This window comes from Pleurodeles waltl, chromosome 1_2, assembly GCF_031143425.1.
Source record: "Pleurodeles waltl isolate 20211129_DDA chromosome 1_2, aPleWal1.hap1.20221129, whole genome shotgun sequence".
Lineage (NCBI taxonomy): Eukaryota > Metazoa > Chordata > Amphibia > Caudata > Salamandridae > Pleurodeles > Pleurodeles waltl.
In genome coordinates, this window is record NC_090437.1 from 876,213,525 (window position 1) to 876,237,672 (window position 24,148).

At 42.2% G+C, this 24,148-nt stretch overlaps 1 protein-coding gene across 1 annotated transcript in view; it reads left to right on the forward strand.

Annotated features, from left to right (window-relative positions):
* The window catches only part of WWC2 (WW and C2 domain containing 2), an 800,549-nt gene that overhangs the window by 325,351 nt on the left and 451,050 nt on the right, over positions 1 to 24,148 (forward strand). Inside the window, exons 6-7 of the mRNA XM_069199258.1 lie at positions 18,038 to 18,167; positions 22,662 to 22,808. Coding sequence (XP_069055359.1) covers positions 18,038 to 18,167; positions 22,662 to 22,808 — 277 coding nt within the window. The remainder of the gene's footprint in view (positions 1 to 18,037; positions 18,168 to 22,661; positions 22,809 to 24,148) is intronic.

Here is a 24,148-nt window from a genome sequence, read left to right on the forward strand (position 1 = left end):
CTGCACAACACAACTTTGGGTGCAACGGCAGAGAAAGGGCCTAAGCCATAGCTGCACAGACCAAAAAAAGCCCATGCAGACCCCCTCTGATCACAATGCTCCAGTTGGTGAAGAATAAGTGTTTTTCTGCATAAATGGCATGAAATCATTACAGACAAAAGAGTATGCAACTTAATAAAACATGGCTACCAAAAAGAATTGATAACCAGACATCCAAACGTACCACCAGAAAGACAGTCGTAAAAAAAAAAACTAAACACAAGGACATTCTCCTGCTTGAGATGCCAGAACTGCTGTCCAGAAATGCCATAGAAGTACCAACAGAAGAACGCATTATGGGGGGTTTCCTCCACTTTCTTCTCGATTCCAAATCAAGACTCAAACTTCAGATCGTTGCTGAATCTAAAAGTCTTTACAGAACTACAAAATTTAATTTCAATGCTGGAGCATAGATATTATATAAAAACCAGACAACGGAAAGATGCCTATTTCCATGTTTCACTGAACAAGGACCATCACAAATATCTCTACTATGTGATCAAGCGCAACATATCACTTTATTATTTTACCCTCCAGGATAAAGTCAGCACCAAGATAGTTCTCAAAATGCTTAGCAGTGGTGGAGTCACATCTCAGACACACATGTTTCATATATAACCATATCTAATTAATTGGCTCATAAAAAGGAGCTGATTTTAACAGTGCCACAGAGATATAAACAAGAACATCAAAACTATATACATGTTGGGGTTCACTATATCCATATGAAAATATCTTTACCTCATTCTTCTTAGGGGAAGACATTTTGTCAGACCGAATTAGATACTCAGCAATAACCTTTAAAACTCCAAAGAGTATTCTGGTGCTGCAGGAACAAGTTCACCTTCACCATAAGCCTCAGTTGCTGACAGGACACTGATAAGGTTGCTTGGAATGATGGCATCCTGTATTCCATTTATTCTACTGATAGGTCTATGCATGTGCCCAATCGAGTTGATTATGAATCAGTGGTCAGTCATAGAGGGATTTAAACGATCTAATGATTGTTATGCAGCAAGTGCATATGAAATTAAAATGATGGCCAGAGGAACATATGACAAAGGGATGACACTCGGTGGAACCATTTCTCACTGTGACAGTCACCACAGATGCAGCACACAGAGAATAATGGGCTGCACAAATGGGGATCCTAAATATCATGGGAGAGTGGACACATCAGGAGACTGTTAAACCCATCAACCTTCCAGAACTACTAACTGTATTTCTATTCTTGAAAGCTTTTCATTCACAAATAGAGGAAAGAGGATTGTTTGCGTACAGATGGGCAGAACTACAACAATGTTCTATATCAGCAATTGGGAGAAACAAAACCATGTCCACTTTCAAGACTAGCCAAAGAAATATGAATTTGGGCTACCAACAAGAACATGTCTGGTTGTGGTCCACTTGCCAGGAGAGCAAAACAGTCCCACAAGTGGTGATTTGATTATGAGTGTGAACTAAACCAGGAAACAGAGAAGTAGAAAGGATGTTCGAAAAATGGGGCACACTAGTCTTACTTCTAATTGCAACAATGGAAAATGCAAAATGCTGAAACTTTACATCCAAGTACCCACACCCTCATCCTTAAGACAGTGTGCAGTAGATGAACTGATATGGAACATTTGTTTACACTTTCCCACTAATACCATTTATTTCAAGTGTGATTAGCAACTGACAATTATTTGAAGAGCACCTTAGTTGACATGTCAAACATGGTATTCACATCTTAAGAGTTAACACAAAATCAGGTGCCAAAAATCCCAAACGTGATAGACTTATTAACATTACAATAGGAAGAGTTTGCCTCCCAGATCTTTTGAGACTCTACCTAGAAGCACGACTCATGAATAGGTAGAGTTTGGACTCTTAAACCTGCCAGCAGAGGTCTTAGCAGTTATTAAGGAAACAAGGAAACCAACCACTCACAAATGTTGTCTAGAAAAATGGAAATGTTTTATTATGTGGTACAACAGAGAAAATATACAGGAAATCGAAACAAACAACATTGCTATTGTGAATATCTAGTGTACTTAGGAAAGTTGAAGCTAACTTATGCCACACTAAAGGCATATTTACTGCAATTGAAGCAAATGGTAAAGGGGAAGAGATGATACATCTGATCATAATAGCAGTAATCAAACATTCTTAGAAAGGGCCGAATATGTAAACCCTCCTAAAACAATACTACCTCATATTTGAAATCTCAATTTAGTTTTAACAGGAATACACTTGTTGAACCAGTACATTGGGCTATGTTAAGCACCTAATATTGCATAGTAATCATTTCCTTTCACAGAACAAGTGAGATTCAAGCTTTACTGTTCGGGAATTTTGCTTACAAACTATAAAGACATTGTTATAATGAAAACCAATCCTAATTTTATACCCAAAGTTGTCACCGCTGCACGCATATCAATCTATCCTCCTACCTGCATTTTTTAAATAACCAAAAACACAAGCTGGGAAAGCTCTAGACATCCTGGAATTTAGAAGGACAGTTATGTTTTATTCACAACAAACTAAATAAGAAAGTGTCGAAGATAGCACAGGCTACAATTTAAAGGGAAAATCTGTAACGAAAGGAAGATGTATGGTTGAAGTATTTAAATTATGTTATTCCCTAGAAGGGAAAGACTTAGAAGGGAAACCCAAAACACATTCCACAAAAAGCTAGCATTTGCAAAGCCAATAACTCTGCCCTGGCTCAGCCGGCAATAGTTTCTTTTTAATGTTTGTAAATATTTATCATAAAAACATTAAGGTTCTTCACCCATGAAAGCACAGGCAACACACACAGGTGTGTGTATATGAACGTTTTTGTAGTAAAGTTTTACAAAAATATCCAAAGATGGCCATCTGTTTGTTCAGGAACACCTGTGCCTGTGTGTGCATGAAAGTGCATATGTCTTTGAATGTTTCTCTAATAAAGTTTTACAGAAACATTCAAAGATGGCCACCCGTATACATGCGCAAGTGGACACATGGACACAAACAGGTGGCCAGCACTGAATAAATTAAAAGCCCATTCAAAAATAGGCCACCTGTGCAAGCGCATTCAAACCCTGCACAAGCATGGGCTGCCCAGTTTGAATGGGATTTAAACCCATTCAGAAATGTATGGAACTTGCGTTGCCCTTGTGGGATGTAGTGCAGCGAGGGCATGGTAGCAGAGTCTGAGGAGCTGTCAGGCCCACACAAACTTGAAAAGCATTTTTTGAAATTATTATTATTTGGAAAAAAAGCACACAATGGCCCACAAGTTACAAAAGATTAAGAGGTCTTCTTTCTCTGTGGGCAGTGACATTGTGCTTTAGCATAATGTTGTTACTAACAGAGAAAGGAACCAATGGCTGAAGTTTGGCTGCCTAATTTCCCCCTTCTAAATGCTGTGGTGGGTGGAAGAAAATGTGAATTACACTTTTGTAGGCCAACTCGATAGATGGATGAAGAGGGCTATATGAAAGTTCCCATAATTATAATATCTAGAGTAAAAGGTAGAGGTCTTGACTAATGTCAGACCTCAACAGTTTCTTCAGTCACATTCATTGATAAAGGTCTCCTTACAAGACATTTATAGGGTAGCTGAATGGACTTCAGTTCACCAATTTGCTAAACGCTATTGTATAGGTATGCAATCAAGAAAGGAGGCTGAGGTTTTAAAAAAAAAATACTTAACATGTTGCAATTGCCCACACTTCACAGTACTCCTCCACTACAGGGTGAAACTGCTAAACATCAATGCACACATGTAAATCTAGATGAGATTTATTCTGCAAAATAAATGAGGTCCTTACCTGTAACAGTAGTTTTTCAGCTTTAAGATGCTCTAGGTGCACAAGTAACCCTTCCATCTCCAGTGTGAAGGAGGGAAGTTCAGACATTGTTCAAGTGAATGCCTGGGGCTGAAAGCTCTTTAGGGGTATCCAGGCGTGACTGTACCCTCAGAGTGAGAGGGACTAGCATGTTCAAGACTCACTATCCAGGGGAATTGTTTGGTTGTCTGATGAGAAGCAAACACACACCAGTCAACCAGATAATGGCCATCATTAAAGGATGAAGCAGAAAGAGGGCGGCACCAAGGAACAGCCAGTAGTAATAATCAAGAGGGCTGAAGGGGCCTTGGATGGAACCAGATGGTTGAACTCTTTAGTAAAGCTCTGTGGAGGTACTCATCTCTCTCTCCCATCTTGGTATTAGTGGGTATATATGTATTTGACCAAGATATAATCTTCCGGTCCCGAGAAACGGGCTGTGTGCATTAGTTTTTGTTTACAAGACAACTAGTTCTATGTCCCAGTTTGCCAGAGCAATCACCAAGCTTGATGTTGCTAACATTGGGTTTTGACTGTGTAGCTGTCAAACAGACTATTCCTTACAATATACATTGAGATCACTTTGGGTCTACCCCTTCAGCCATTGGAATTTATGAACTAATGTCTTTATGCCATTTGCTTGAGAGTTTGTCAATTACGTCTTGGCTCAGATCAGTGGAGTGTTTCTTTCTCCCGTCGTGCAACTGGCTAATGGCTGTATAAGTCCATCTCCCATATTCTTGCTTTGCAAAGTAACGGAGACTAGTTTACAACTACTGGCCTTTCCCTCTGTTGGGTCCTTGTCACTTGTTTCTCCCCACTCACATTCAACTTCTTGTCTGCTCCTCTTTGCTTGCTTCTACACCTGCCTCTTTTCCTAATGTATTGGTTCTTCATTGCTCTCTCCCACCACTCCCTCTTTCATTTCTTATTTGTGTAGTACTTTAACGTGCTAACACTGTGTCTGCATGTTTCAGCACACTAATCCCAGACCCATGGCTTTGCAAATGCTTGTTTTGTGGTAGAAGAGCACTATCACAGAACAGAACAGCACTGACATGACAAAGGCCCATGGTCAAATGTTGTAGAGCAAGTAACTACCAGAGGTTGACTGTTATTCAAAATATGTGTATATTAACCACTTTCACGCTGACTGCCTCACTAGGGCCATCATTCAGTTGAAGTTCAAACTGGAATTTACATAAATTAAGCTTATTATTAACAAAATAAACTTTAACCCAAAACAACAATTTCAGTGGTTGCCAACAATGCCAAGTGTGTTACTGAGATTTTTTAGCTTTATAAATGATAGGTAGGATACTTTAAAAGAGTCTCACAGACGTAAGGTGCCTCAAGGATGTCACAGATAATCTCTGTTGATAATTAGTTCATGTGGTTGATGCCTGAAATAGTGCAAATAATTTTATGAAAAAAATATATATGTCCAAAAACGCACTGCAAAACGTAATTGAAATTAAATAAAAGTGAAGTCATCTTTACATTAAAACCGCCAGATAAGTGTGATGGGAATGGGCGTACCAGATGTAGGGCTATATTACAAGGACACTCCCTTACATCATTCATCATGCATCTTGCCGTGTCATGGGTTGACAAAGGAATGACCTGGGGAAAGTATTTTTTGCAGGGGGCCTGTGACAAGAAAAACTGACAGAGATGTTTATCATTGGAGGAACAAATTCCTGATGACTACCTTTGTGTGGTCCGACAGGCTGGCTGGATATAGGAATATGGGGTGTTGTTGATTTGCCTTTCACATGCAGAGGATATATTGTAGTGCGTGCGACCATTACAAATGAATATGCAACAGATTACTGTAGTTAAATGGAAGGAGGAGGGCTATCAAGTGGTCGGGTATTTACACTTCAGTGGCAGATTCCTTACTTTTGGGAAGGCTCAGGAGCAGTGCTTAATTTGTAAATAAAAAAGTGCCGATGCCCAAAGCCCTCCTCTTAAACATGCGGCTGCGGCAATTAAATGTGTGAGCACTGAATACTGAGGCAGCTAATCCTGAAGCCATCTTGGGCCTCTTTAATCCATTTACAGCCACTCCCTGCCCCTTCATCTCTCTCTTGCAGCCTTCTGCTGTCTCCTTTTGTGACGCTTTTTCGTCTTTCCCTTCCTCCGTCTTTCTCATATGTGTCTTTTGCTTGCAGTAAATGCCTGAGGCAGAAAAATAAGCGCCGGCCCTCAAAAATAAGTGCCGGTGCTCAGCACTGTAGGAGGCTGGCCTGGCTTGTAGTGGGAACCAGAGGTACTTACACCTTGTGTCAGGTCCAGTTATCCCTTATTAGTGTAGGAGAGGTGTTTCTAGCAGCTTAGGCTGATAGAAGGTAGCTATGGCAAAGCAGCTTAGGCTGAACTAGGAGACATGTAAAGCTCCTACTATACCACTGGTGTCATATGCACAATATAATAAGAAAACACAATACACAGAAGTACTAAAAATAAAGGTACTTTATTTTTATGACAATATGCCAAAAGTATCTCAGTGAGTACCCTGAGTATGAGGATAAGCTATATACAAAAGGAATATGTACACAAACCAAACATAGGTAAGTAATAGCAAGAAAAGTAATGCAAACAGTGTAGAATAACAATAGATTACAATAGGAACACATAGGTATAAGGGCAACACAAACCATATACTCCAAAAGTGGAATGCGAACCACGAATGGACCCCAAACCTTTGTGTGCTTGTAGAGGGTTGCTGGGACTGTTAGAAAAATAGCCCAACCCAAGACCCTGAAAGGTAGGTGTAAAGTGCACCTTCTACCCCCAGAGAGCACAGAAGTCGTGATAGGGGGATTCTGCAGGAAGAACACACACCAGCAATGCAACAACAGTGGATTTCTGGACCTGAGTACCTGTAAGACAAGGGGACCAAGTCCAATAGTCGCGACAGTGTCGAGAGTGGGCAGGAGCCCAGGAAATGCCAGCTGAGGGTGCAAGGAAGCTGCCACTGGATGGAAGAAGCTTGGAGTTCTGCAAGAAAGAAGAGAGCTAGGGACTTCTCCTTTGGAAGACGGATGTCACACGTCGCAATGAGGCTTGCAGAGGTGTTGCCCCGCAGAAAGACCGCAAACAAGCCTTTCTAGCTGCAAGGGTTGCAGTAGAGGTTTTTGGATGCTGCTGTGGCCCAAGAGGAACCAGGATGTTGCCACTTGGAGGAGAAGACAGAGCGGGCGCCCAGCAACTCAGGGAGCCCTCACAGAAGCAGGCAGCACACGCAAAAGTACCTGAACAGGCACTTGGAAGGAAAGTGAACCGGAGTCCACACAAAGTCACAAAAGGGAGTCCCGCGACGCCGGAGGACAACTCAGAAGGTTGTGCACTGCAGGATAGAGTGTCAGGGATGCAGGCTTGGCTGTGCACAAAGAAAATCCTGGAAGAGTGCACAGGAGCCGGAGCAGCTGCAAATCATGCAGTACCCAGTAATGCAGTCTAGCGTGGGGAGGCAAGGACTTACCTCCACCAAACTTGGACTGAAGAGTCACTGGACTGTGTGGGTCACTTGGACAGAGTTGCTGAGTTCCAGGGACCATGCTCGTCAGGCTGAGAGGGGACCCAGAGGACCAGTGATGCAGTCTTTTGGTGCCTGCGTTAGCAGGGGGAAGATTCCGTCGACCCACTGGAGATTTCTTCAGAGCTCCTGGTGCAGGGAGGAGGCAGGCTACCCCCAGAGCATGCACCACCTGAAAACAGTCGAGAAAGCTGGCAGGATGAGGCGATACAAGGTTGCTAGTAGTCGTCTTGCTACTTTGTTGCGGTTTTGCAGGCGTCCTGAGCAGTCAGCGGTCGATCCTTTGGCAGAAGGTGAAGAGGGAGATGCAGAGGAACTCTGGTGAGCTCTTGCAGTCGTTATCTAAAGAATTCCCCAAAGCAGAGACCCTAAATAGCCAGAAAAGGAGGTCTGGCTACCAACAAAGGAGGATTGGCTACCAAGAGAGGTAAGAGCCTATCAGAAGGAGTCTCTGACGTCACCTGCTGGCACTGGCCACTCAGAGCAGTCCAGTGTGCCCCCAGTGAGCCCCTCTAAATCCAAGATGGCAGAGGTCTGGAACACACTGGAGGAGCTCTTGGCACCTCCCCTGGGAGGTGCAGGTCAGGGGACTGGTCACTCCCCTTCCTTTGTCCAGTTTAGCTCCAGAGCAGGGCTGGGGGATCCCTGAACCGGTGTAGACTGGCTTATGCAGAGATGGACACCATCTGTGCCCATCAAAGCATTTCCAGAGGCTGGGGGAGGCTACTTCTTCCCAGCCTATACACCTATTTCCAAAGGGAGAGGGTGTAACACCCTCTCTCAGAGGAAATCCTTTGTTCTGCCTTCCTGGACCAGGGCTGCCTGGACCCCAGGAGGGCAGAAACCTGTCTGAGGGGTTGGCAGCAGCAGCAGCTGCAGTGGAGACGCCGGAAAGGCAGTTTTGCAGTACCCGGGTACTATGCTAGAGACCCGGGAGATCATGGATTTGTCACCCCAATGCCAAAATGGCATTGGGGTGACAATTCCATGATCTTAGGCGTGTCACATGGCCATGTTCGGAGTTACCATTGTGACGCTATACATAGGTAGTGACCTATGTATAGTGCACGCATGTAATGGTGTCCCCGCACTCACAAAGTCCGGGGAATTTGCCCTGAACGATGTGGGGGCACCTTTGCTAGTGCCAGGGTGCCCACACACTAAGTAACTTTGCACCCAACCTTCACCAGGTGAAGGTTAGACATATAGGTGACTTATAAGTTACTTAAGTGCAGTGGTAAATGGCTGGGAAATAACATGGACGTTATTTCATGCAGGCTGCACTGGCAGGCCTGTGTAAGAATTGTCAGAGTTCCCTATGGGTGGCAAAAGAAATGCTGCAGCCCATAGGGATCTCCTGGAACCCCATTACTCTGGGTACCTCAGTACCATATACTAGGGAATTATATGGGTGTACCAGTATGCCAATGTGAATTGGTAAATGTAGTCACTAGCCTGTTAGTGACAAATTTGGAAAGCAGAGAGAGCATAACCACTGAGGTTCTGGTTAGCAGAGCCTCAGTGAGACAGTTAGGCATCACACAGGGAACACATACAGGGCACATACTTATGAGCACTGGGGCCCTGCCTTGCAGGGTCCCAGTGACACATAGACTAAAACAACATATATACAGTGAAATATGGGGGTAACATGCCAGACAAGATGGTACTTTCCTACAAGCACCGGAAACAACAAGCACAAATTAAGCACTGCTCAAGAGGTTTCAGGTATTGGAATGCGTTGATTTCTTCAGTATGCACATTTGCCATATAAGGCCAGCGAAATATGGAAACCATTCTCAGACACCCCAGATGCAACTCAGATCATGAGGACCATGTTGAATCTGGCATAGGGTGAGAGTCTGGTTACCAATATTTGCAGAGCTTTGCAACAAGATAAAAGCATAGAGTGGCAACAGCTAAAGACAAGTCAGATGAACAGAGTCCATTACATAGAAAGAATAGGACAAAGCATGTTGGAGCTATTTGGCCACAGCCGAGGCGGTTAAGGGCATTTTCATCTGATATTACCAGGTCCGCCCTACTATGGCTCTGCAAACAGGGCCAAGTACAACCCGTACAATATTTGTCTGTCAGCCATAGCAATGGCGAGCAGTCACAGGCTTATCAGGACTGTATTTTGGGGGTGCTCCAGTTTTGGACTCAACAATCACACAATAGTGCAATAACTGATTGAATACAGTACTTTTCTTTCAAGAATGAAACCTACTTTAATGCACACTTGAAAAGATTACTACACACAATATATGAAAGGTACAATTATTGTTCTGGGCACTGATGTCAGGCTTTGTATATATTCGACATCTCTACCCCATACCCCGTTCCCACTATCTTGGTGGTTCTACCCTAGAATTATGGCAGTGGCGTGATTATAACTGATGTGCAAATTAATGGCTATTGTGGTGCCAGATTCAGACTGCTTTCTTCTGTTCTCTCATTCAACTACTGTGCTTGTGGTACAGCACTCATTCTTGGCTGCCATCCCAGTTTGTTTCAAACTACCTATTATTTTCTGTGTGAGCTTTGTCCTTGTACTCTCCTCCTCTTTAAGGCCCCAGCCACCTCTGCCGGTTTTGATGTCCTCTATGTTTTGGTCACTGTGCAATGTGCGGACGTCTTAATGTACCATGCTGCCATTTTGTATGTTGCAATGTCTAGTCTCCACTTTGCCCGGGCATTGTGTTTCGGTGACCTCTCATAATGTCTTGGACCTGGTGATCTTTCTTTTATTTTGTTTGCTTCATCTTGGGAGGTAAATGGATGGAGTGGGTGTAAAGCTAATGCCTCATTTTGCAGGCGGATGGGGCCAAGAGCTGGAGTCACGTGTTCGCTGCCATCTTGGTTGGGCCCCATTTTGAAACAACTTTATTAAGAAATACAAAGCCTACATCTTTTCTTCTTGATGTCTCCCCATGTTTATGTTGACTTGCTTTCCTATGAATGTATTCATGAAGTGCCCTAGGGGTGCATCGATCTTCTGCTCTCAGTTCTTGTGCTCCCAGGGCACCTCCATACTACTATAGGGGCAGCAGATGCTTGTGCAGCTCCTCTGTACGCCAAAGGCTCATGCCCACAACTTTTGCCATCATAATCTCAAGTAGAGCTCCCTTACTACCTTTATGCTGTGGTCCCATGCAATCGAAAGAATGTTGTTGGCCTGTGCCAGTGCGATTTCACCCACGCGTGCACAGGCGCAAACAGGCTCTTGAAGGTGCACTACATAGAAAGTGGTGCATAATTAGCAGAGCCATCTCAAGGCTGTCCTTTCGAGGAGAATTTTGAGATCTCAGGGAAACCAGGGGTATCATCCTGCAAGCGGGAGCACCCATGCACTCAACTGTTAGGGCATGCCTGCCCTCCCACCTCCTGCAAACTCATGCCATCTAGTTAAGTAGAAGATGGGGTACAGACATGAAACCTGCACTCTGTCGTTCACTGCTAAACTGCCCCAGGGCAGCAGCAATTTTGCGCTTACACTAGGGACACTACCACGTTTTGTAATATAGCACATAGTCCTGTTCTGCACCGGGTGCACCCAACGAATCAGCACCCAACCCAGACAGGAAATGGCACAGTTTTATTGCAATATAACCCCTGATTTATTCTTATCATTGATGCAAATGGTTACATGATCACTGATATCCTTGATGAGGAAAGTGATACTATGTGATGTCATCGTTGTCAATTTCTGTGAAAAACTTTTAGTCACATTAACCATAGTTTTGCAGTGGTACATTAATGAAGAGGGAGGCAAGACAGAAAACATTCGTGCAAAATCCTATTTTGAACACTAAATTGTTAGAAGCACTTCACCCAGCCCTACCTGAAAGTGCTTCTCTGACTGCACATACTGAATATGTGCTCTGCCATGAAGTGAGTAACTGGAATGCATTTGCAGGGGTTTTAATCACATGAATTGTGCAGCCAGAAATATTAAAAACTCGTTATAAGGGACATTGTTCCTTCACGCTTCCAGTGAGGTATGAATGTTTGTATTTAACCCTTATGTCCTAAAAGCTAAAACTTTGGTAGACATCTGTTACAGATGGCCTAGCAGTAAAAGTTCACTCCAGGTGTGAAAATAGAGACAGCTACTCCTTACAAATAAAATTGGTATTTTGATATGGTGATTTAGTTCTATAATGAGGTTTTACAAAAACAATTCTCCAGAAGACCACACAGATGCAGCCCACTTGCTCAAGGGGGGCACTTTTCATCTAAACAGGGACATGTAGGAAATACAGTACATTGGTGCCAACTTTCTTCCCAGACTTTCCAAAAATAAGAAGGGGGCGTTCATCAACCTCTCAAACAAATGTGGTTTCCCAGAGCGGTAGTACATAGACCCTCATTGGTATCTCTGCTATTTCTAGACAGCCCCTGGTAGATTTTAAAAGGTGAAAGGCAACAGATGACCACAGGATGTGGGTTGAACCTGACATAAACCAATCACTCTGTGTAGGTGCCTGGTTATCTCCAAACAGATCTGCCCCTCCTGCAGCTGTGCTTTCTACTTCCATTCAAAGCAGGCAAGCAGCACTGTACCCACTGGGTCTCAGGGAACCCTGCCGGCCTGGAAGTTCTTGATGACATAGCAGAAGTGGGTAACGAGTTGTATTAGTAACTGCTTTAATGTCATATCAGTGAATTTTCAGATTTAGAAACTGATGTAAACTTTGGAGGCTCTGTATGAGAGTCATACATAGCACGCAGACAATCTCCACTGAAGGTCTGTGTGTTAATTCTCCTCATTCATATTCACAGGAGATGCCTTTAAAACCTGACTGGGTTGTTATTACTAATTGATGGGTCAGCGAGCTCAGCCCTAGTGCAAAGGTGTGCCCTGCATGAACTTGCAATCTGCAAGACAGGCTGGTCTGCACATTAAGCAGTGTAGCTAGTGGAATGCGACCGCCACTTGAACCCGTGGAGCGTGACTGGACTATGCCAACACCTGGGTCTGAATGTGCAATGTTTCATTCTTTCTAATTTACTGATATAGGCGAGGTTGTTTATATTACATATAAATTGTGCTCAGAAAAACGGAGTTATCGCTATTTGGTGACAAAAAAGCTTAAACATATGTGCCCCCGAATGTTTAAAGCACACATCAAACTTTAGTACACAGATTTCCCAACACACAAGCAAAAGTATTATGCTCCCAAGTCTCCTTGCAAGGATTAAAATCTAGGCAAGCAGGACGCGTTTCTTATAATAATTCAACAACGGAGTATTGTTTTAAAGGAGCTTTCTTGCAGGCAGTTTTGGTAGGTATCCAAGGCCTGCTTAAGGAACTGTCAGCTGCATACCACGGGAAAACAAAGGACAGTTGTTGTAGGAATTAGACCTGCCACTTTGAAACCCTTCCACCCCAGTTCATTTTAAACAGGAAGGCCGCCATCTTACATTTCAAAGGGCCCTCCGTCCGTGCCCATCTTAATTACACGAAGAATAACGCGGTTGTCGTTTGAGTGGCACAGCATACCATGAAACTGTTAACATTAAAAGACAGTAGGTTTAAGGACACTGTTCTCGGATAGAAACCTTATCAGCCCACTGCCAGCCAGGTGTTAACTGGGAGTACAGTCAATATTATTCGATCTGTAAGAGTTGTAGAAAAGCACCATTGTGCAGCCCACTCAACCGAGTCCAGAGGAAAAACAAGTGTATGATCACTTTTCATGATATTTCCTACCGGTGTATAACACAGTTTCCTGCTTTTTACCAGTATAAACATGGCAGCAGTCTTCAGAAAGTTTGTGAACAGCTCTCTACAGAGAGGAAACCTGCTGAGTGGTGGGTTGTGCAGGGGTTCGGTGCTACTGTATTGAGACCCTTGGACTTTTATGTGTAATACTTCCTGTATCTATAAGATTCTCAAGCGTAATTCCTGAAAGATTTTAAAAGGATTGCTTCATCAGATCACCGGACTCGAGAATACAAAATGTTCATTTTGTCAGGCTAAACCTGTTTCTTAATATTTCTCGGGTATCTGTCCTGACCCACAACACTTTGATTCCCTCAGAGTTCTGCCACACAATACATAAAACCACATAAATAAATATTGAAAGTAATTCAACTCCTTGAAATGTAGTTTTTCTCAAAGCAGCACAAGCGCTGGTACCTTCTCTGTGCAAGCTCGTATTTGAGGAGCGGGATGGATGGAGCCCTCCCTGGTGCACAGTGTGGCACATAAAGAATGGTTTGTACAGCCAAGCTTCACCAGAAGGAATGCTGTGGACTTCTTTAGAAGAAAAGACCTGAGCCAAAAAAGACAAGCATTTGCAATGCAACGTGTCTCGCGTTAGAGCTATTACCGTTGTAAACTCCTAACCGAACTTTTCTTGCCACATAAACTAATAATGAAAAGTAAAACAGCTTCACATATGCGAGCTGATGATCACCATGAGCATGACGGAGACACATAAAAGGAAACAGAAGTTCGCTCACAGTGAAACTTATTGGCAAAAGTGCAATTATCCATGTTACCGGCAAACGTGCAATTATCCATGTAACAGAATCGATGCCATGCAAAGTGCTCAACTTCTGCCCAGCGAGATCGCGCTGCACAGCAAATGAAAAGATAAAGTAGTACAGAAACCAGCTGAAAACAGGGAGCCTAGGCTGTTTTTAGTAGTTTACCGGTGCACCTGAGGAGGGCTAAATACCAGAAAAGGCACAACGTATGCATGCCTTTCACAAATGGAATCAATCGATTTTAAAAAGGCAAACCCACAAACTAATGTAAGTGAAAGGCATGGTTATAAGCCCACATGGTCCAGAGCGCTTGCACATGCTCATCTGTAAAAAATAAGATGATGCAACAGGCAATAGAATTTTCATCTCTATTGAGATGAACATAGCACCATTAACAAGGTTGTATATTCCCAGTAAATGTGTTACTCGTGGTTTAAAAAATTGGTAAACACCAACAAACAAGACAATTGATCTCTGTTTTTTAAAGTCATGCCAACTTAGTCTGAAATATTAAAATCACTGAATCAAGCACTTTGATACGTTGTCAACCTGTAAATGTAGCTTCAGACATTTCAACTATGGATAAGAAAGCTTAACATTCATAAAGGAATCATTGCCGAGTGCGGGCAGAATTAAGCATGTGCCTGGGCTACTCCACTGATTAAGTTTTGCCTGCCAGACAGTTTTTGGTTGTGTAGTAGGTGAAAGCCTCTTGTGGATCATACCACAAACTTACAGTGGGCTTTGAGCCTGCCCACTGCTTATCATTGGTTGGCTTTATTTTGCTGGAGCATTTCAAGTATGCCCTAAACGAGGTAAACTGATCTTTTCACCTAAGCAGAAGGGGTGGAGAAAAAGTCGATGGCACATTCAATCAACATTTCAATTTACAGTATGACCAATATAGCCACACAAAGAAAACCCAAGTCAGAAATAAAGTTAGAGGGTTTTATTACAGACCTAATCCTCATTACGAGTGTGGCGGCCCAAGGACCGCCACACTCGCGTTGACAGTCGCACTGCCGTACTCCTGCGGTCTGACCACCCAATTATGACTTAGGTGGGCGGACCCGCCTAAAAGACGCCATCCCCACCAGGATCACAGATCCCGACGGGGTGACTGCGGTTGAGCTTGTAATCAGCTGTGGCTGGCTCAACTCAATGCCACCTGGCTGATTACAACCCCACTTTTCTCCAGCCTTTTCATGGTGGGGACCCCGAAATGGAAAGGCTGCTGGAAAGCCAGTGCCAGGGACCCCAATGCCCAGCACTGTCTGAAAGCACATTGTCTACTTTGCAGACAGTGCACATTCTGAGGGTGCTGGACCTCCCCCTCCGTGCTACGATATAGGGCACAGCTCCCTTAAGGAAGCTAAGTCCTACATTGTAGCACAGTTCCTGCTAGACAGATGACAGGAACCCGTATTACAATGTTCCCGCCTGTCATCCCGGTGGGACCGCTAAACTTGTAATGAGGTCACTAGACTCAGGTTAATTTAGACAATCCTTAAAACAGTAATATAAAGGTACAGAATTACAATTGAATGTCCAAGACGTTGGAACATCTGAAGCTTGACTAACCTCCAACAAGCATTCTATCAGTGCAATACATATCATAAGCACCAGAACCTGATGTTCTGAGAATAAACATTGACCATTTCTTCTAAGCATTAGCATAAATTTCAATTTATCTAATTCATTTTTTAAACAATGGGGATCTCTCAATGGCACAAAGTTTCACATTTCTCCTAGTACTGGGTTTCAAGACATGGGGACAAAGAGCCAAAAGGTAATAAAGGACAGAAAGAATTTGGAAAAAACAACATCTGGGGCAGGATAAAGCTAACCAAAGTTGGCAAAAAGTATATAGAAGGCAAAGTGTTGTGTCAGCATGTCAGAAGCTCAGTCAAGAGTCTTCTCATGGGACAAAAGAAAAATCTAAGTCTTCTCATCTCAGCATTAAGGACGGTACAGGGCAAGAGTAAAGAGGTCTGTACCTCTCAAAATCCGTGCAAAGAATCAAGCGCAAAGTACAGATGTGGTCTGCCTATGGTCCAAAAAAAGACTATTGATAATCCAACTGGGGAATTGTAAATTGAAGTCCGAAGTGAAAGATGTTTTGTCCATCTATCACACCACATGAATCAGAAGGTTTAACTGTCCAATCAAAATCGATTAGGCAACATGAATCTGTAACATCAGGAAAGATTCACATTACCAACATGGGAAAGGCATCCACCTTCCTCTCCTGTACGATGTGAAACAATTATATATCGTCCATGTCCACAGTTCCCACATGCACAGAATTCAAGGTTATTTTCTCAAGCTCTCTATGCGTAAAACAATGGGACATCTGATTTCAAGCTAACATTCAATGGGAAAGAAGTCTGAAAGAAATGACACATTAGCAAGAATGACTAAACATATTCTCACATTTCTGCAAAGTCAGAGGCCTAGCAAATCAATATGACTACATTAAAGAAAATGGAATTGACATGGCACATTTATTTACTTTTAAACAAAACACATAAAACAATATAATTATATTGCCTTCATCAATAAAACGTGTAAATGTTCATTTTACAGCAATTGCAATGCAAAATTAACTTGATAATACATTTCAATAGCTTTAATGGAGAACTACATTTTTGACATTAACATGTAACATTTAAAACATTTTCTTCTCATTATCGTTTTAGTGAAAACTATAACGAGATAACATTAGGAGGCACATAGAATCAAAACAAATGATTACACTCAGATTAAAATAGCTCTACGACTTCACATTAGATCACTATCCTACAGTGAATGCACCTTTCCATGGGCTTTCAGTGCTCCACTTAAAAGTTAATTTGTTAGAACTTCAAACAATATATTGCAAATATGGTCACATATAAATGATCAATAGTGACGTCAAAAGTAGTAATCACATTTCAGCTGCATCAATTTCAGTTAATTTGCTTGCTTTGTATTCAGTGATTTGCATTCCTCTTCTGTTGGTTCCTCCTTTGTAGCATCGTTCTCTATCTTTTTGATTGGCTTACTTGTATCCTTCCACTAATCTCATCTAGGGAGCTACTTTGTTTGCTTTTTCCTTCATCACTCAATGAGAGTGGATGTGCTTTTAGGGGCTATACATTGTGTGCAGCTTTGTTCCCACCAAATCCTTATACCATCCTCTGTATTGCTCCCTTCTCTCCCACTTTCTCTCTCCCCCTTGTAGGCTGCTTTTTGTTCTTGCTGTGTTGCACCCTCCTTTTCTTCTGTATAATTATATCATTTCTTTCCCCATCTGTTGCTCCTCTTGCCCATTGCTCCCCCACCTTCTCTTTGTTTCCTACCTCCCAAGTGCTCCATCGTTGCTTCTCCACTCCTTGTGGTACTTAAAGAAAAATATCATTTTTTTAGGACGACCTGGCAACTACCATTGTTGCTAGGCTACACTGCCTTTTAAAAAAGTACTCTAGCATGTATATTTTTTTTACTGATCCAAGTGGTGTCTACCATCTTAGATTGTTAAATAAAAAATGGCATCCACACTAATCAGTCTCATCACACTTATGCATGCCTACTGAGTGACATGGCACAAGTAGCGTCATGACAAGTAATTACTGTGTTCACGTCATACAGGTTTTATCTTTTTCTTTTGCCCATGCTGGACAATGTCACCAAATAGCATCTTCCTTTTTTAACTATGCTGTACACCATTGTCTAAAAGCATTAGTAAAGCCAGTGGTTCCCAACCACAAGACCAATTTGCTTTGGCATTGTCTGTTTTTTATTGCCATAACAGCCGAACTCGCTCTTTCCCTCCTAAGGTTATCCATGCATTCAGTCAACAGGACCATTGAGCGAAGAGTACACCAGTGTCTAAGATGAGTAATGTGTACTGAGTCTCTCAGTTAACGCAAGTTAAAAGTTATTTTGTGCGTATACAGTGCGGGGGTGTTTTGACTCATGTTCGCTTCTCTGGGATCCTCGTATTGTTGAAGGAAGTAGGTCAGGTGAGGAAATCCTGTTTACCTCACATCAAATGGATTTCAAGGCTTCAAGTATAGTTTGAATATGGGCAGGAAACAGCATTTCTGTTGAGTAACGTTTTTTTTCAGTATGTATTTATGTGACTCTCCTGCTTTCTTTGCAGAATTGATAATAAAATGTCGGGAGGCCAGAGTGGGTATGAACTTAGCGAAGCCAAAGCAATTCTCAGTGAGCTGAAGTCCATCCGGAGAGCCATCAGCTCTGGCGAGAAAGAAAAGCGAGATCTAATGCAGGTACGTGCTTTTTTTTGTTTTTGTTTTTTAGCAACAGACGTTGGAAAATGGTAGTCCTACCTTTCATGGCATTCAGGCTCGCAGTTAAAGCTAATTAGTAACAACCGCAATAGTTTAACACCTATGCTCGGAAGAGATCCTAACTCCGGTTTTATTCACGTAAGTAGTGGAGTCAGTCGATACCATACTGCCGAGAGCTTGAACTTGGATTAACATGTTACCGCGACGTACGAGCACGCCGGATCGCATGATTTTTTAAGCTTGCAGCAGATTGTTTTTGCACTATTTTGTCTTCTAAGAGAAGGAATGGAGAATGCCGATTTGCTTTAAACTGAAACCTCTTTTATTTTTTTGAATATCAATTGTAATAAATCTGCCTTTATTGCTGTATCATATCACCACACGCGTTATTATGTAAACAGCTAGAATGCCGCTAAGTTTGAGGCATTGGTTTGACCTACTGAAATGGCTGTGAGACAAAACCCGTTGACTCCAAAAATTGTGGTAAAAGGGCTAAGACTATACCTGGAAAAGCTTGGCGGGTTACTATAAACATTAGTGTGGTAGTGTGTGCAGGGTCGGTAGAGCAGTCTGGCAGGGCCTGTAAGGTCGTCTCACAGGTCAGGGAATGGGCTGTTTTTGGAGCTATTTGTGGGCCTGTTTCTGCAATGGCATACTGTTAATTTCTCTGGTGTTATCCCAAGCATTGCCTGCAGCAGGCACATATGCATGTAGCCTCTCATGCCTTGCAAACCACCTATACATGGTGTCTTTACAAGCTCAAAACTGCCCTGATTTACGAATGTGGGTCACTTTTTTAGACATATGGGGCCAGATGTATCAAATGATTTTGCATTCGCAAACGTTGCGAATCGCAAAATTCCTACCGTCTGCGAATGCAAAATCGCCTTTCATGATTTATGAAAGGAATTCACAGTGAAATTTGAAGGAATCGCAAAAATAGCGATTCCTTAAAATTGTGACTCCGATTACCGATTAAGGAATACCTATTTGCGATTACCTATTCACATGTATCATGCATTTCCTAAATGCAAATTTGCCATTTAGGAAATGCAAATACCACAAACTCAAGTTTGGTGGTAAGCATGTGCAAATTTTATAAATGCATTACAAATGCATTTTTATAAATGACATGTAGCGCACACATGCCCCCTGGGCATGTGTGTGCTTTATATGTCCACAAATATTCTCCAGGCCCATAGGGATAAATGGAGTCCCATTCCCTAATTGCGATTCGGTAATAGCGATTGCAACTTTTAAGAAATCGCTATTACAGAATCGCAATTTTCATACATCCCATTTTGCATTTCTTAAATGGCGATTTCTTAAAAATCGCTGTTTAGGAAATGCAGACTGGGATGATGATACTTCAGGCCCATGGATTCCTTAAAGGGTCCACTCTTAAATTGGTGTCCAGGCCTCTTTTCTGTCCCAGTCCGACCCTGTGGCATAGAGCGCTCCTGTATTACTTGCTGTGCAACACAAACTCCCACTGGAGTGATTATGTGCTATAAGGGTGGAAATGGATACATTCCTGCATTTCTGTTTTATGATGAACAAAAATTACAAAGGTACACCAGGGTTTGCTAGAGCTGTATTCACCCCAAAATATCCAGACCTCGATGAGGAGAGTGACCAGTTGTAATACCGCTCTATTGCTGCACACGAATGAGATCAATTTTTGATATTTTGTCAAATACGCAGATGAATCTCGGTAGCTGGAACATACACTTTCATTGATCTGTACCTACTTGGTGCCATATAAACATGCAGAAGGTGACCCGAGATAGGGGCTTTGATGCCGGATAAGTAATGTAATATTTAGCTGAAGAGCTTGCTCTCAGAAGTATACTCCTAAGTTTGAAAGTAAACCGCCATACAATATTTCCTAATCTATTGATCTACATAGCAGAGGAACGGAAATGAATATCTGATTTATATGGCTGCGTAGCAGACTTACATCCATGTAAACAACGAAAAGAAGCCATAAGTGAACTGATGCACTGCAAACGGCAATGTTGACATTTAACCCAAAAAGGATTAAACAAGTTCTGTTAAAATGTCCACATTTAAAATGAAATCAAAGAAACAGTCAAATTCCGATTTGTTTTCGAGATGTTCTGCTTTCATCCAATCTTTCAATCTACTATTGAAATGCTCGCAAATTCAACGATACTGGTAAGAAATATGTAAAATACTGAGTGCTGTCATCAAGCAAAAAAGTACATTCTTTTATGGAAATAGGTATATGATTTCGCACAACACTAAAACGAGGCACGTGGGGTAATACTAACAACTTGCTCGTGTTCCAAAGGAGGCTGCACACCTACTAATCAGCGCCAATTTATCTAAATCCTTCATAAGTAGTGCTTCTCAATGGGACTGCAGCACTTTAGCAGTACATTAGCAACTTCTCCTAATAGGTGTATAGCTGTGACCCATATTTTAATACCCACTCCTGACCTCAGCCTATGGCTTACGAAAACTCCTGTCCTTACTCTACTGCTTGAGTTAGCTGTATTGAGCTTTGCGCATGTGCCCCTAGTTGAGTTAATAGTCTTTGTGTGAATGATGTTGTAATAGTCTAGGCTAGATGTGTCATCATCAGGAATTTTGGGCTTCCCACCTGATCACGAGTTCGGAGCAGTGGGAAGATTTTCCAGAGCAATAAGCACTGCAGGTTGTTGCTCTTGTCCGCTGTGGTAGCTTGGAGAATGTACCAGACCTTGGATACATAAAAAAACCTGGTAAAATAAAATTCCAGTGACAAGGCAGTTAATTTGGCTCTGCTCCTTTGTGTACTAAGAACATGCTTTTGGCTCTGTTCATACAGAGAAGGTCTCTTCTAGAGAAAGCCAAGGATAGCTGTTCGGCAAAGCTGACCCCAATTCATGTAAAGAAGGAAACGTTCCTCCTTACCATCAGTGATGATTCCTTTCTGCTTATTCTCCTCCACGCCTCTGCATTGTTTGCTGATGTCCTCCACCAGTGCTCTTAAGACATTCAGTTCTTACGTCCAGAAAAGATAGCAACTCAGCCAAATGAACTACTCAAAGTGTGTCCCAATGAGTTCTTGGGCATCCCAAGACTGAACCCTATTATTAAACTTCAGTCTCCAATTGAAAACTTTAGGTATACTGGCTTTCAACAACATCAAAATGTTACACCCCATACACAGAGGTCTCATCTGGTAGATACATTGAGTGCTAAAGGACTGCCTCTTTGTCATTCAGGTCTCTCTGGCAGATGTTTCGTTTGCTAAGGAACTGTCTCTTTATCAGTCAGATCGGGGTATGAATGGCCTACCTGATGCTGAACACCCTGAAGACAGAGTTGGTCTTGGTCGCCAACTTCAGCAGACAAGGCCAAGTATAAGATTGATTCAGACTAATACATTTTGAGAGATTCAGCCCTTAGGTAGCCAATAATGCCAAGACCCTTGGGTTGCTCCTCAAGCCTTCCGTGAGCTGATCTACATTTAGGAGATCAGCTTCAACAGCAGGATCACAACTCCTTGGGTTGTAGACATTTGTCTCATGCATGGTAGGCCTCCCTTGTAGGCGAGTGTGGACTTGAGTTATTTGTGTTTCCTAATTACAGCTCCCTCACGTTTAAATGAATTAAATATGAAACAGAGGTTTGACGATATTCCTTATCCAACAAAAATTGACATCTCTATACAACGTTTCAAGATCAACTAGGTTCAGCATTGGGCACCTCATCTGCAAACATTCCTGGTCGTGCAATCAAGTAGGGATAAGGTGGTGCTAAGTAAAATCAACGGGTGGTCAAGATTAGTGATGTCATGCATTGTAACTAGTTGGCAATGTCATCCCTCAGGTACTAACAACGACAAAGGTACAGGCATGCCTACACTCTGGATATATTGTTTCTACCTGAGTCAGGCCATAGTGCTCAGTTCACAGATTAGACTCTAGGTGCTCAGCTCTCCCTATCTGGGGACTAAGTGAGGAATCATCACAGTGTACTCATTTTCACATTTTCTTCACAGACCTTTAAGAGATACAAATATTTATTTTAATATTAATGAGTGTTTTAGATTATGCACCCTGATGTCATTTGTAATTGTACCTTACAAAATGTTGTTTAAAATGTGTCTGTATTTTTTTCGTACATGTTCTGAAGCTCAATTGCACTCACCACATAACCTCCCACTCCTCCCACATTCTGTCCTTTTGTTCAGAATGGAGACTTTGCAACAATTCTGTCTACATTTGTTCCTGTTCTGTATTTTTACTCTTGATTATAGGGATAGAAGTGGCATGTTGTTTCTTGAGTAACTTAGGTTCTTTTTGTAATGCATTTTGTAGACCTTCACCCAATTGTGACCTGATTGTGGACATGTTTTTACAGAACTACTTTCCATTATCAGTTTAGGAGAAGATATTATTTAGTTAATAAGCAACTGCAGGAAAATATTTGCAGCTAAATCACTCATGTTTCCTTTTGCAGAGTCTTGCTAAACTGAAGGAACGTTTTCACCTAGACCAGGGAATTGGAAATTCTGAGCCTGATTTGAGATCCAATTTGGTGAATTCACACCTGTCGCTGTCCAGGCAAACTTTAGAAGCAGGGTCTCAGACGGACATTTCCGGAGATGTAAGTACCACATTTGATGTGTACTCAAATGTTAAACATCAGACGTCAGAGGATTTGTACCCACACAGAGCAATGTGCGAAGCAAGAGGCTGATGCTTAGTGGCCCAACTGGGAAAGCTTAATTATGAAAGAATACCCTCTATTTGTACATATATGTGGGTGTCTCTCTCACACACACATGCACACATATATAGAAAGTATATGTATGTATATAAAAGTATATAAAATACCTGTTTTTGTTTATATTTTTGTGAGCTAGGTGGTGCTCCTAGAATAGCAAGGAGCAACACGAATCATTTTGTTTTACTATTGTGGGGGATGCAGGGAGTGCAGCAGTCCCTCAGCAACTTAAAAAACACAGTAAGTGTCCTGAGTCATTACATTCATGACACCAGGAGAGCTTCCCATATTTTTAAAGCACTCTTGGCTGGAACTCTAAGCTCCTCAGTTGGAGTGCAGAACCACATTGTGGTTGGTTTTATGGCTGCACTTTGTAGCTAAAACATGTTGAAAAAAGACTTGTTTTATTTAATAAAGCTGTTTTGTGGTGTCAAGATACTTCCTATATGCCTGTCAGAAAAGATGCAGATTAACTGAAGTATTTCAAGATTTTAGAACTCTGGATGAAATAAGTATTTTTTTATGTATTCTTTTAACTTTGCACAGAATGATCAATTGAATTTTATGGAATGTTGTACTGTATTTTGTGTATACATTTCATTATAATTATTGGTCAGCTTCTGACAGAGATAATACATGTTGTTTACATATGACGATATTATGACCCCTTTATAAAGCAAATAGGCCACATGTTATATTTTGGTGTTCTGATCCTTTGACAAAGTCAGTAGCTCTGTCTTGTATTCAGCCATGTGCATCCTTAGGAGTTTTGGCACTAGGCCTTATACCCAATATCCCGGTGCCCATGGCTTGTGTGCCACAGGGACACAGTGTTGGGCAACTCTGGCAGGTAGGTGCAGGACCTGGCCCACGAAAACACCATGCCGCACTTGGCCAAAGACCAGGCGCACTGTGGGGTTGGCATCTTGTGAATGCTTCGTTGGCAGTGGGGGTTTGGGTGCAGGCCAGACCCAGTGACCAACTCCATGCTGTGCATGGTCAAAGGCCTAATGTGGTATGGGGATGAATGCTTGCTAGGAGTTGGTCCCATGGCCTGGCTTGTTTGCCTACATTGTGATAGGTATGTCACGAAACTGAGGAATTGGGGATGTAGATGTACATCTTGATATGAAGGACTACGGTGGAATAATTAATGGTGAGAAGTTCATGCAGCTAAGCACACTTTCCATTCCTGGATCACCCGAGTAGCTGAATGCAAC